The 13225-nt window shown below is 32.8% G+C and overlaps 2 protein-coding genes, 1 long non-coding RNA gene and 1 other non-coding gene across 5 annotated transcripts; 3 read left to right on the forward strand and 1 right to left on the reverse strand.

Moving 5' to 3' along the window:
- The first annotated feature begins 2419 nt into the window (after nt 1–2419).
- TRNAE-CUC (transfer RNA glutamic acid (anticodon CUC)) lies at nt 2420–2492 on the forward strand. Its single transcript has one exon. It is a non-coding gene; the product is annotated as a tRNA-Glu (tRNA).
- Nucleotides 2493–2543: 51 nt separating this feature from the next.
- Nucleotides 2544–4321, forward strand: LOC144573334 (uncharacterized). The gene is made up of 3 exons (XM_078323088.1): nt 2544–3102; nt 3297–3511; nt 3858–4321. The coding sequence occupies exons 1-3, from the start codon at nt 3004–3006 to the stop codon at nt 4135–4137; spliced, it is 594 nt and encodes a 197-aa protein (XP_078179214.1). The 5' UTR covers nt 2544–3003; the 3' UTR covers nt 4138–4321.
- A 203-nt stretch (nt 4322–4524) lies between these two features.
- Nucleotides 4525–9236, reverse strand: PDE149 (integral membrane TerC family protein). 2 transcript variants are annotated; one of them, XM_078323086.1, is made up of 12 exons: nt 9103–9236; nt 8478–8554; nt 7889–7976; nt 7248–7328; nt 7074–7130; nt 6864–6945; nt 6210–6259; nt 5985–6041; nt 5833–5911; nt 5695–5753; nt 5531–5588; nt 4525–4957 (listed from the first exon to the last, which is right to left on the reverse strand). In XM_078323086.1, exons 2-12 carry the CDS (start codon nt 8516–8518, stop codon nt 4857–4859), a joined length of 753 nt encoding a protein of 250 aa, XP_078179212.1. In that variant the 5' UTR covers nt 8519–8554; nt 9103–9236; the 3' UTR covers nt 4525–4856. The 2 variants fall into 2 exon arrangements, with proteins under 2 accessions (XP_078179212.1, XP_078179213.1); XM_078323087.1 differs by having other exon boundaries at nt 9086–9208.
- LOC144573336 (uncharacterized) lies at nt 9113–10271 on the forward strand. Its single transcript, XR_013517930.1, has 3 exons — nt 9113–9245; nt 9981–10079; nt 10140–10271. It is a non-coding gene; the product is annotated as an uncharacterized LOC144573336 (long non-coding RNA).
- The last annotated feature ends 2954 nt before the right edge of the window (nt 10272–13225 follow it).

Here is a 13225-nt window from a genome sequence, read left to right on the forward strand (position 1 = left end):
TAATATGCTACGGGTAGCTAAGAGGCCTCCGTGCTACGGCTCGGATTTCGAGTTTTCAAAATCCTAACGGTCGATCCGAACCGTTCATCTTGTTCTCCATATTAATATGTGCTTGGAGACCAAATTTTACATTTTTATGAATTTTTTTACTATTTATTAAGCCACTTTGAAAACCGCTGATCCAACGGTAGTTTCTGGTTTTACTGTTGGGTTAAGCCACCGTTGGATCAGGGGTTTTCAAAGTGGCTTAATAAATAGTAAAAAAATTCATAAAAATGTAAAATTTGGTCTCCAAGCACATATTAATATGGAGAACAAGATGAACGGTTCGGATCGACCGTTAGGATTTTGAAAACTCGAAATCCGAGCCGTAGCACGGAGGCCTCTTAGCTACCCATAGCACCGTAGCCACGTCCATATAAATATCTCAAAAATTTGACTATAGTTTGTAAATTTAAGATAATGGTTACTTTATGTTTATTGCTTATTTTAGTAAAATTATCTTTCAGTGAAAGGCTTTTCCAGTTAGAAAATTCTCTAAAATTTTCTTTTGATGCAATCCTTTTTTTTTTTTTTTTTTTTGAAAATAGGCATAAAAGCCCTTTCATTGCATAAAAAAGTCTCATTAGAAAAGTAAAATTAGAAAGTGAATTTTGTACAGTGGCACAAGCGCAGGTTCAATTTTCCACAATGACGTCTAAAAGATGCTGTAGCATATCATAACTCTTTAATCAAATAAATTAATTCCAAAATTCTAAAATCACTGTTCTACGTTAAATTATTTTAACTGAGACTATTCAATTGGGAAGAAGAAACTTTTAAAATCTTCATTTTCCTTCATAATTTCCTAAACTTCTTATTCAACAATAACCTCTCCTCTACTCAAAGACTTTTTTTTTTGAAATAATTTAAATGTATAAGTGTTAATCGGAACAAACAAGTATTTAAAATTATAACCAAGGGTTTGTAAGAATAATTTTTATACTATAAGTAATCTATTTAATGTAAATAACACAATCACCATGTCAATTTTTCATTATTATATATTAAAACAACTAACTCACTATTAAAGACAACTTAAACATTTAAATGTCCAATATATCTGTTAAAAAAATTAGATACTAAATACATTAAAAAACTAAAGTAGAAAAATATAACTCTCTATACACTCCGAATATTTGTCAGTATCAGGGCTTAGAGGCAGATGCATAATTTTTGCTTGATGGTAGAAATTGGATTCAAATAGTTCATCGTATTTAAACTCATTAGCTAAATCATATACTGATAAAAATACAATAAAAATTTGGGTTCAAGTAATTAAAAAAATTCTGTTTATTTCAAGGAATTTAAGTAAATTTATCCTAATTCAAGTAAATTAGTATTCACGTAATTTATCTTAATTCAAGAGATTCAAGTAATTAAATAGCATCATTTAAATTACCATTAGTGCATTATCCATGACAACAAAATAAGAGCAGAAATTGAATAACCTCATTTAAGTTACCTAATTTAAGTTAATTCACAATCAAAGAAATCAAACAAGTACAAACAAAATTAAAAATTATGGAAATGCTCCAAGAGCGTCGTCAACGGAGAGGAGCGATTTAGAGACACGGATCCGTGTCCTCTCAGGTACCTGACTCAACACTATTGAAAAGAACGGTCCAGATTTAATTTCATCGGGTTCTTGCTCGGGATGACTGAGGGTGACAATATTATTTGTGTTTTGAGCTTCGTGCCAAGTTAAAAAGAACAATTTTGGACCATTCGATTGGGCTTAGGCTTGGAGAGTTAGAGAGAGATTGGGCTTGACCCGTTACCCGGTTTATATTTTTTTCACTAAATTTGGGAATCTAGAAAAAACTGTTGCTCCCTTTTGAGCCTCATTGGGGTCTGCCCCTGAACTTTCCTCTAAGATTATGTATCTTTGATTTGATTAGAGCATCTATATCCCAGCAATTCAAATGAGTTTCTAAATAACCGTTAACTACTTTTTAGAAGTTATAGTCTCTAAAATTTCTAACTCTTATATTTCTAAAATTAATTTTAGAGTTTCTATTAAACAATGTCAGCAAAAAATTAAAAATAAGAAATAATTTGATCCAATCATTTTGCCAATGTATAATTTATAGACAATTTTTTAATAAGAAACTTTACTGCATATATAGTTTATAAATAAAAAACTCTCCCACATCTCTGAAAATGATTAAAAAATTGTCACATCAGATTAGAAACTCTAATAATTTTAGGGAGAAAGATGCTCTTAGAATAATAATTGTTGAGGGGTTCAACTATTAGTATTCAGTTCTCACCTATTTTAATTGTACAGTTTTGATTGGAGTGGTTGCAACTTTGGTAGCTACCGCTGATTGGCTTATATCTTAAGTCAAGAGAAATTTAAAAGTAATAGAAAACAAGATCCGTTGTAGTCTAGCTGGTTAGGATACTCGGCTCTCACCCGAGAGACCCGGGTTCGAGTCCCGGCAACGGAAATTTTTTACAAACCGGTATAATTAATAAAATTCTATAATTATCAGATAACCAATGTACTTTTCCTTTTTTTATTTAAAAAAAAAAACTATTTAAATTCAATCAATCTAAAATAGCATTCTATAATTATCAGATATCGTTTAGAAAACGCTTGTTTATATTCACAATAGATCCATATTGATAATTCCATTAAACCTTCTTTGAGGAGACAACAAAAACCTGTAAGAACAAATTCAAAATTTTCTTTTATGTATTGTATTTTTAAATCCAAAGTTGTCTTGATTCTCTTATTTCTTCAAACTTAATTCCACTGGTTTAGATCTCTCAATTATCATCAAGGTTGTATTTTGTTTCTTCAATTGCCAACCCTTTTAATTCTCAATTGCAATATGATGCCTACATATTGAGTAATCAGTAAAATGTTTGGATACTTAATTTCATCTGTTGCTAACCACTGGTAAGTCAAATTTATCTCTCCCTCTCTTTGCATAATCTTTCAGAATTGCAAGAGATATGGCGGCTTTGGGTCAAACCTCGACAACATATACCTGGCTGGGGCTTTTCTTCGGTTTTCTCTCCTTTGTTTTTGGTGTAATTGCTGAAAATAAGAAGGTAAATTATGCATTACTTTAGTAAGCATTTTTTCTATATGATACATGAAATAGGTAAATACCTAATTCTTGTTCCAATATATATATATATTTTATTCAGGTCCTTTATCAATATACTGCCGAATAATTTTGTTGGTCTTTACCAGAATATCAGTTCTTTACAATAACATAATTGATATATACTTGCTTGTACAGGCTCCACTAGGAACTCCAATTCTAGGAAAAGATCTAGTTATATGCAATTATCCTAAAGACCAAACTGTAATATTGGGAGCTTTTTCGATCGTGATGCTACTCATATGTGTAGCTTCTAGCCAGATAGCGGTGTTCTCCCGTTACAAGGGCAATTCTATCAAGAGTTACCTTCTTTTCAAATGCACCAAACTGAAAGTGTTCTTCACCATTGCTTGGTAAGCCCTCTTTTGTTTGTCTACTTGACACTTTGAAGACTTTGCATTGCTCTCAACAACCTGAATTTTTCCTTCAAAAGCAATGAGCATTTTCCCTTACATTATGCCCATCATTTATAAAAATGCCAAACTGGCATTCAATTCTTTATCATCTCAAAGAGGGTTAATTTGGGTTTTTATGATGAATTAAGAAGGTTATACAACAAAAAAAAAATTCAACCATTTATAAGAAATAATAAAAAAAAAATCCTACAAATTTGAACAAAAAAAAACACTACAAATTGATATACTTTTGCAAAGCTTTACAATAATAATAGTCATGTAAGCAACAATTTACAATCATCAGGGTGGTATCAGTTGTGGCATTGGTGATTACGCTGTGGGCCACGGTGTCTCAATCTTCTATTCTAACAAATAACATCCACCATGACATGGCAACGCAATGCCCGACCGCTAAGACTGGCCTGATAGGTGGCGGCGGATTCATGTCTCTCAATGCTGCTCTCATGTGGTACATTGTTCACATGCTGAGTCAAAATAGGAAAGTGGATCTCTTTGACGAAGAATATGAAAATCACTATGATATAAGCTTGAATAGTATGGGTAATCCCTACCTAGGTCACTGAAAAAAGTTGATAAATGAAATTAAAAAAAAAGTTGCTCTATTATGTTGAGACCTTATTTTACTTCAGTGCTGATGGCTGGTGTTTGATCGGCTTTAAATTATAGCTCTTGCTTTTTTTACTTGGATTTTGTATATATTTCTCTGCATCAAAATCAACAATAGTGCAAACAAAATTTGAACAATTGCGTCTGATCCTTTCAGATCCCAGTAAAGATAATATTGGGATTTTGCACTCAATTTCGTTATCTAATGATAGCAATACATTTCTCTCGTGGTTTGATACTACACGCTAGTTTCATAATTTTGTTTTGATCCTTGACCTGGTTAATTTGTACTTTAAGAAAAGGAAAATAAAATAAAAAAAATAAAAAAATAAGAAATAACGAAGGAAAGACCAAAAAGTAGTTGGGTTGCCTTTAACATGCAGTCTCTTGTCATGAAATAAAATTGAACTATCTATTACATCAAGCTGGAACTAAAACTGAACTATTTCAACGAACCGACTACAAAAAAAATTGTACATGTATTTTAAAAGACAAAAAAGATAAAAAAGTTAAAATAAAATAAAGTGTGATTAATTATCAGCTCTTTCTATTTGCCTTCACTGATTATTGGCACCTCTTAACATCTCTTCTTTCAATCTTTATTTTCTCGTACTGCCATTGTATAAGTTTGAAGCACTTCTTTATTCCCTTTTCATTATTTTTCCAGCCAGTCAGTTTAAACAATTTCATCAGATTTCTTTTTGAGACTAAGAATCACCCCACCACTTAGGCATGCTGCCACAATAGCCAATGAGACCTCGGTTGATACATGAAAACCTGCATATAAATAATTCACATAATAAAAAGAGCCAAAAGAAAAGTACTACATCAATTGCTCATTAAGCCAACCATTATTTATTGGGATTTCCAACAGACACTCATAGCTAATACAAGTACTTAATTTGATGCTAGCCAAATTACAAAGTACTGTTGATTCAATGATACCAACAGAAGTTAATTTATCTTCTAAATGGTTATTTCTCTTTTTCTTTATAACTACTTTTCTTTACTTTTTTCCTATAATTTGTATAAACTTGACGTCGTTAAATTTTTTAATGAGAAGAAATATGAAATAAACAGAAGTTTCATTCAACAACAGAAAAGTGTGAATTTGTCAAAGAAAAAAGTAGTGCTATAGACAACAATTTTTTTATGTTAGATACATTCTCTATTTAAACTGGAAGTTTTTCTTGTAAAATGCAAAAAGAAAAAAAACAGTTATGGTTAAGCAGATACGGGATACCAGAAATCATGTGTTTTTTTCTGCACACAAGTACTGGATGTATTTTACAAAAGCACAAAAACTATATTGTCACTATAATGTTCCAAGGCCATGAGAAAGTTACTTACCAAAATAATCGAGTATCATTTTTGAGCCAATAAATCCAAGAACAATTCCAATAGCAGGCTGAAAAAAAAAAAAATTTCAGCAGAAAGCAACATTAGCCATGCATGCATTAATTATTCTTGAATAAATAAGAATTAGTGTGCAAAATATAAAGTAAATAATTCACCTGCAAGTATTCCAAATCAGACATCCCTTCAGAAATAAGAATAAATAGTGACCTCAAACCTACAAAAAGAAAAAGAAAATATCACTTCATGCAAAACGGTATGATGTTGTTTGAGAATTATAAAACTCTGAGGTATACCTGAGATGGCAAAAATATTTGAAGAAAGTATTATCAAAGGATCCCTTGTGACACCAAAAACTGCTGGTATCGAGTCAATCTGAAATCATGAAACCTTTTATAAGGATTCATAATCAAGAATAACTAAAATTTATTTGTGTAAGTGAACTTACTGCAAAAGCAATGTCGCTAAGCTCAATTACAGCAACTGTGAGGAGTAATGGAGTAGCCTACACAGCCATTCTTTAATTCATTAATTTAGCAATCAAGTTGAACAAACTTCTGGAGTATCACTTTAACAAAAGTGAGAACTATCTAATTCATCATGTATAGAAACTTCTTGGAAATAAAAAACATGATAACAAGGCATCTTTATGATTTAGCATTTAATAACTTACTTTCCATGCACCATCTTGATTTGTTAAGAACCGATCACCATCATAGTAGGCTATATAGCAAGAAAATTTTAAAAAATTTAGTAGGCACAATTGCCTAAGGTGTTTAACACGTTACTGAGCATAGCAAGTACTACTTTTTACTGTTACAAAGGGAATGTTAAAAGATACACCCACTATACTTTAATATTTTCAGAAAGAAACCTGACACTAGTATTTGAACAAGGACTGCACCTTCAATAACCCTAAAGTGGTTTCAACCCATTAAGACCTCATGCTGGCTCTAACAAAACAATTGTCTAATCTTAAGTTAAATCGCTGTCCTTATGATGCCTTTGTTCTACCTCCTCCTCCTTTTTTACATCTTCAAATCTTTGTTCTACAAACCCTAACCCTTGTCACCTAATGAGGAGACTGTTGAACAAAACTGGGTTATATGCAGAGACAATGGTGCAGATTCCAACATTATAAAAATCATTTTTAGGGATGAAGAGAATAAATAATGGACTCTTTGTTGTCCAAAATGGTTATTTAAGCAAATATCAAAAGTTGTCATGCTTCTGCAAATAAATATAAATACCGGGTGCCTGTCTCTAATTTGTAATAACAAAAGGGTATATATATAAGATCGAATTATATTTAATTAAGACAACTTACTAGTAACAGGAATAAACCTCTGACACGTTTTGACTATAAAATTGTCTGACAAATCTGTCTCCTCCTCTTCAGCAGAAAAAAGCTGTCATAGATGAAACAGTCACATAGATAGAAATCCTAGGCTTGTAAAATTCATTCTTCAAATTGAATATCTAGGTATATTTAATTTCCTTTAAGAGGATATAAACAGATAAAGGACTTCCAATTCACCTTGTAAGAAGTAAAGAGAAGAATCAGCGCAAGAAGCAAGTTCACTACTTCAAATCTCTGTATAATACGAACTTTCAAGTCTTAATACAACTGTACTTGTCAAAAGAAAATAGAAAAACAACATAAAAGGGAAGGTAAGGGAATTGAAATAAAATAATGAATTTATGTATTAACCTGAAGGGTAGCTGCTCCAAGAAGTATCATAGTAGCACGAAATATAACAGCTCCAACAATACCATATGAAAGTACTTTTTTCTACATAATAACAGATAAAAACCTGGAAAGGCTAAGTACGAAGCCTTAACATGATATAACAAACAAGGAGGAATCAAGTTACAAACTTTTTTCTGTAATCAATTAAAGTTGCACTTCATGATGCACTTTCTATACGCTTTTAGCAGAGATAAAATTTCAAGTTCTAAACAACATTCATAATACATTGATGTTGTTCTATCTTTCGAGCTATGGTAACTCGTTGAAATTGGGAAACTAAGAGCTTTTCTACGAGATCATAAGATAAAAAGAATCAATGCACCAAATAATATACAACTAGCTACTGATTTTTCCACTCCTTCACATTATACAAAACCAACTTCAAATTTTATTTTTGGACGCACATATATTGCTCATGGATGACACGAGATTAATGGTTCAGATGTCCTTTGGGACTCATAATTTTGAATAATTAATGTAAAGAGAAAGCGTGTGATAATGTGTTACAAAAAGGAATTGCCATTTGATCCCTTCTCATTACAAAAAATATAGTACGAATACACTATCAAAATTATAAAATATAAATAAAAAATTGAGCTAACCTGATATTGTTTTGGTACTTTGAAGTATCTAAAAACAAGAACAAATACAAAAAGATTGTCCACCGACAAACTTTCTTCCAACAAATATCTGCCAAAAAAAAACCAAGGGTTTTACATTGTTAGCACTTTTAGGGTTTTATCTAAGAATGGCAATGGGCTGGATCAGATCAGTGCTAGGTCTGCGCTTTTTAAAAAAGTCAATCGGGCCCAGACTCCAAGCTGACCAGAGAAAGTATCAAGTAATACAGACCTTAGCCAATTCATTAACCCATCAGGCTGGACAGAACACCCAAATTGTCAAATTTGGTTGAATTTTTAATACGCTGCATTTTATATACACATTGCTTTACATTTCTTAGCAAGAAGTATTGGCCTAATTTGACATTTGCCTAGTTCTATTCTATAAAGAACTGAAATTAAGCACTTAACAGGTCAGGTAGACCAGAAGCACATGGTCAAGAAAAAGGTTACCATGCACAGTACTTGGTAGTTTATCTGGTTGGATAGGTACTCAGCAGTCCATTATGTTCTTTTGTCAGTTTTCAATTTTTTTTTTTCTTGTGCAACACTAAAATAGTATAGAAATTACCCAGCAAAGAACTCTGATGATTTTCCTAGTCCATCCCGCATGGCAATACCGACTCCAAAAGTCACAGCAGCTAAAACCTATTAAGTGGAAAAATATTACCTTGTATGACTGTATACTCATCAAAACATCCATGAGAATATAAAAAAAAATAAAAACCATCCAAAACAAGAGATATGCTGTATGTCCTTTGGAAAAAAAATTAAAAGATCACACAATTTATCTTTATCTGGTAATTTCATTTAAATATCCAATAACCCTATAATCTTCCTCATTCATATGGAAACAAACAGTGTTGAGAGTTATGTGCTAGTAGCAGTATATAATTATACTTCATGCAGTTTATGCCTGATGCTTCCATGTTTCGTGGAGTATGTACAAAAGATATTTTGTTTCTACATAACACTTAGGTTTTTTTTGCAGGTATATGCAACATAAATTATCAATTCACAGGGTTGACAAGTTTCATAAATTGCAGGTTATAGGTGAAATATACCCAACTTTTTGTTTTTAACTTAAAGTGAGGTAAAGGGCTCACCAGTTTCTATTACAAAACCAAAGTGTTTACAAGACCTAATACCAAAAAGAAAGATTAAAAAAGATAACAAGACCGAGATTCATTACACACCCATAATGTAACAGATCTTAGAGAAGAAGCTTTGCTTTTTTCTGAATCCTTTTCCTTGTCTAATTCTGCTTCAATTAATGGCACTTCAACAACATTTATTTTGTTATGTGACTTAGAGCTGACCTCTCCGTCTGCCTCTGAAAGTATATGCAATGTATAACCATGGAGTTTGATTAATAAAGCAGTAATAATATAATGTATGCCCCTGAGAACTATGAGTCTAACCCACCTTCAACCCCACCCCCTCAGAGGCATGAAAAATCATGCACCCTCTTTCTCTTTCTTTCAAATTGCCCAAAGCACCTCTAATTTCTTCCATTCTTCCGTAGAGAGAGAGATTGAGAGAGAGGTTCTTCGGGCAGCTTTTCATGTATATGCAAAGGGAAGAGTGGATAGGATGTTCACATTGTTTCAGGGAAATACATGGTAATTTCCCTTAAGAAGTAATACATGACATATCTCAAGCTACAGAGGATATTTAATATTTTGACATTTTAAAGACAAGGTGAAATTGGGCCAGCTAAACAAGAAATAAACATTTTTTTTCTTTTTTAGAAAAAGTAGATATTTGGACGTGATGGGTAAATCCAACACAGAAAAACTAATTTGATTTTATGAGATATGAAATAAACTCCAACTTGCAGTATATTACACTACTTTCTTTGCAAACAACACTCTACATATGTGCATTTGCAAAGTAACACCAAACACTCGTTACAAAGGTCATTTGCAAACACCCAATCTTTCTGATATTTGTACATACATTTACAATTTCAGCAAGGAGACAATACATTTTGACAACTTCACATCACAGAGATGATTTTTTTTCCCTATAAGGGATTAACAACTAAAATTCAAAGAAAGAGAATCAAAACCAGTAATAGATAAATCTTCATCTCGATCGGTTCGTTTGGCACGCAGCACATGAACAGACCCGCCGCCAGATTGTCTCATCCTCACTGAAATCCCAACGCAGTGTCAGAACACCATGTACAGACGGAATAAGCCACAAAGTGATAAAATTCGCAAACCTGAAGTGGAGAAGCAGCGGGAGGCGCAGGCGTGGGGAAGAGAGGGGGTGAAAAGAGAGCGAGCGCGCGAGGTAGAGAGAGAAATTGGAGATGGTCTTGGAATTCCTCGGTGAGGAGGAGAAGGCGAGGCGAGCGCCATCGCGATATTTTGGGAAGGGAAGTGGCGCGCACGGATGATGATTTTATCGTTCTCCCTTGCTTTTTTCTCTCTGCTCCAGCACTGCGCTGACACTGATTCGCTGCCTCAGATCGGACCCGGGCTTGAGGGTTTCGGACCTCTTTCATACCAAAACCGACTCCGATTTAGGGCTGGGCAAAAAAACTCGAACTCGTAACTCGCTCATTTACAACTCGTTTAACTCAGCTCATTTACAACTCGAGTTGGCCAACTCGTTTAATAAATGAGCTGAGTTTGAGTTGGTCCTAACTCGCTCATTTATAACTCGAGTTACATAAAGTTACATAGTATTGGACACAATAAATTCCAAAATAATCAAATCCGAATCTCTAGACTATTATTTGTGCTTTGAGATTTGTGTAAAATATGTTTGAACTTGTATTGTAATACTGTCACTGGTTAAACAAGTTACAAACGAGTTGTAAGCCAACTCGAGTTGATAACGAGCTGAGTTTGAACTTGTGTTGTAATACTATCACTGGTTAAACGAGTTGTGAGCCAACTCGAGTTGATAACGAGCTGAGTTCGAGTTGGCTCTACAACTCGTTATTATCATCTCAACTCGAGTTGGCTCACTCGTTTATTAAACGAGTTGAGTGTAACTCGCTCAAACTCGGCTCATTTACAGCCCTACTCCGATTGCCGATGCTTTCACATCCTCTCCATTACTCCATAATTTAAATCACTTTAAAAAAAAATGAGAACAACAAGTGCTACTCATATTTAATTAGAGAATTACCACATAGTAGGGCTGTCAAAAAAGCTCGTGGCTCACCTCTAGCTCGCTCGGTAGTGGACCGAGATGTTAACGAGCCAGCTCGGCTCAGGCTCGGGCCAAAATAAACGAGCTGAGCCAGAGGTCAGCTCGGCTCGTTAAGCTACAGTGGATTTAGGGTTTAGTTCTGTATAATTTTAAGTCCAGTCTCATTTTCAAAGGAACAATTATGCAAAATTGATGTATTTTTGGTTTGGGAAGAAAGGATATGGGTTTTAGTTGCTTGAAGATGTGCCTGCTGGACAATTTCTTAAATTTTTTGAATGAGATTTCTTATTTTTTTTATTTTTGAATTTGTATAATAGCAAACTAATAAAGTCCAGCGAGCCAGCTTGTCAGCTCGCGAGCTAGCTTGGGCTGGCTTGTCACAAGCTGAGCCAGGGATTTTGGCTCGGGTGACCTAGGTCTAGCCAGCTCGTTTACAGCCCTACCACATAGTAACAAATAATATAGTGAGGAGAACTAAGGTGTTCTTCAACTCACCAAATTTCTTTGTGAGTTTCATTTAAAAATCTACTGAATTGATTTCAAATAACGTATTCAAATTATTGAAATTAATCTTTTCATGAGTAATGTGTTTACATGTTAAATCTATAAATGTTGACTCATTATAGGTTCGACCAGTACTAAATCGTTGACCCAGAACTTTATTGGACCGATGCCCAGTTCGGTTATAATAATATTTGGTTTTGAGAGAGTGAGAAAATGTTTAGTCCAAACAAAGGTTTTTTTTTTCTATAGAAATGAAAGCTTTAGTAGTATATCACTCCAAATAGGCAAAAAAAAAAACAAAAAAAACTACGCTTAAAACATTCTGAAAATTGTCTTTCATCTAAATAAAATTTCCCATGTATTTTCATGGTTTTGATAGATGTAGAGCAAGATTTATGTCTTGTTTGTAATTTTAGTATCAATAATTACTAGCATAGTCTCTCGAAATTTACTCTGAAAAACAAAACATATATTGAAAAAAAATATATTGTTTAAAATTAGACGGTCAAGATTTGATTTAAACTCATAATTCAACTGCGTGTTTATACTTTTTTTATTTAGTAGAACTAGGGTGTTCTTAAGTTCACCAAGCTTTTTTGTTAATTTAACTCTAAAATCTATCGAATTTGTTTCAAACAATGAATCTAATTTATTGAAATCACTCTACCTTTTGAGTGATACGTCTACATGCAAAAAAAAAAAAATCAAATTAATTTATATAGAGTTAAGTAGTAAAAAATGAATACATTAAAAATTAATTTATAAACCTTCTAAATTTGACCACTTGACTTACACCAAATTGATTCTAAAATTTAAAATTTTGGCATGTAACCGCATCATCCATAAGGTAGATTGATTTCAACAGTTTGGATTCGCCTTTTGAAACTAATTTGATAGACTTCATAGTTTTATTCACAAAGGAACTTGATGAACTTAAGAACACTCTAATTTTCTCGTTTTAAAAAAATATCTTCTAATACAACATTGCTTTTAGAGGTAGTAGGCGTAATGTTGATTCTTTTTTTTTTCTTTTTCTTTTTTGAAAAAGTAATGTTGATTCTTAGTAATGGCATTTGCGGTTGATGACAGTCATAACTCGGAAGTATATATTTCTTGAACATTTTGTTCCTTCAAAATTGTACTTTTAGTGAAAGGTACTGGATAATAACTTAGAGAGAGTCTATGGTACTATGCATATTACGATTTGTTACCGTGCTATGGCTCTATATTTGAGTTTTCAAATCCTAACGGTCGATTCGAACCGTTCATCTTGTTCTCCATATTAATATGTGTTTGGAGACCAAATTTTACATTTTTTTTGAATTTTTTTTACTATTTTTTTAGATTTGTTGAAAATCACTGTTTTTGGATGGTCCAGAATTTTCAGATCAAGTGATTTTCTAAATATCTAAAAAAATAGTAAAAAAATTTCAAAAAATGTAAAATTTGGTCTCCAAACACATATTAATATGGAGAACAAGATGAACGGTTCAGATCGACCGTTAGGATTTGAAAACTCAAATATAGAGCCGTAGCATGGTAACAACCCGTGATATGCATAGTACCATAGACTCACTCAATAACTTATCTCTATATTATTGCTTTTTTCTTATGTTTGCTCTTAATTTGTTGAAAAAGTATTTTATT

This window comes from Carex rostrata, chromosome 21 (assembly GCF_964058835.1).
Source record: "Carex rostrata chromosome 21, lpCarRost1.2, whole genome shotgun sequence".
Classification (NCBI taxonomy): Eukaryota; Viridiplantae; Streptophyta; class Magnoliopsida; order Poales; family Cyperaceae; genus Carex; species Carex rostrata.

Coding starts and splice junctions, on each gene's coding strand:
- LOC144573334 (XM_078323088.1), top strand. CDS start 3,004: ATGGCGGCTTTGGGTCAAACCTCGACAACATATACCTGGCTGGGGCTT. Junction 3,103..3,296: donor TAATTGCTGAAAATAAGAAG/GTAAATTATGCA, acceptor TTGCTTGTACAG/GCTCCACTAGGAACTCCAAT. Junction 3,512..3,857: donor GTGTTCTTCACCATTGCTTG/GTAAGCCCTCTT, acceptor TACAATCATCAG/GGTGGTATCAGTTGTGGCAT.
- PDE149 (XM_078323086.1), bottom strand. CDS start 8,518: ATGCGGGATGGACTAGGAAAATCATCAGAGTTCTTTGCTGG. Junction 6,042..6,209: donor ATCAAGATGGTGCATGGAAA/GTAAGTTATTAA, acceptor ATGGCTGTGTAG/GCTACTCCATTACTCCTCAC. Junction 4,958..5,530: donor AATGATACTCGATTATTTTG/GTAAGTAACTTT, acceptor ATTTATATGCAG/GTTTTCATGTATCAACCGAG.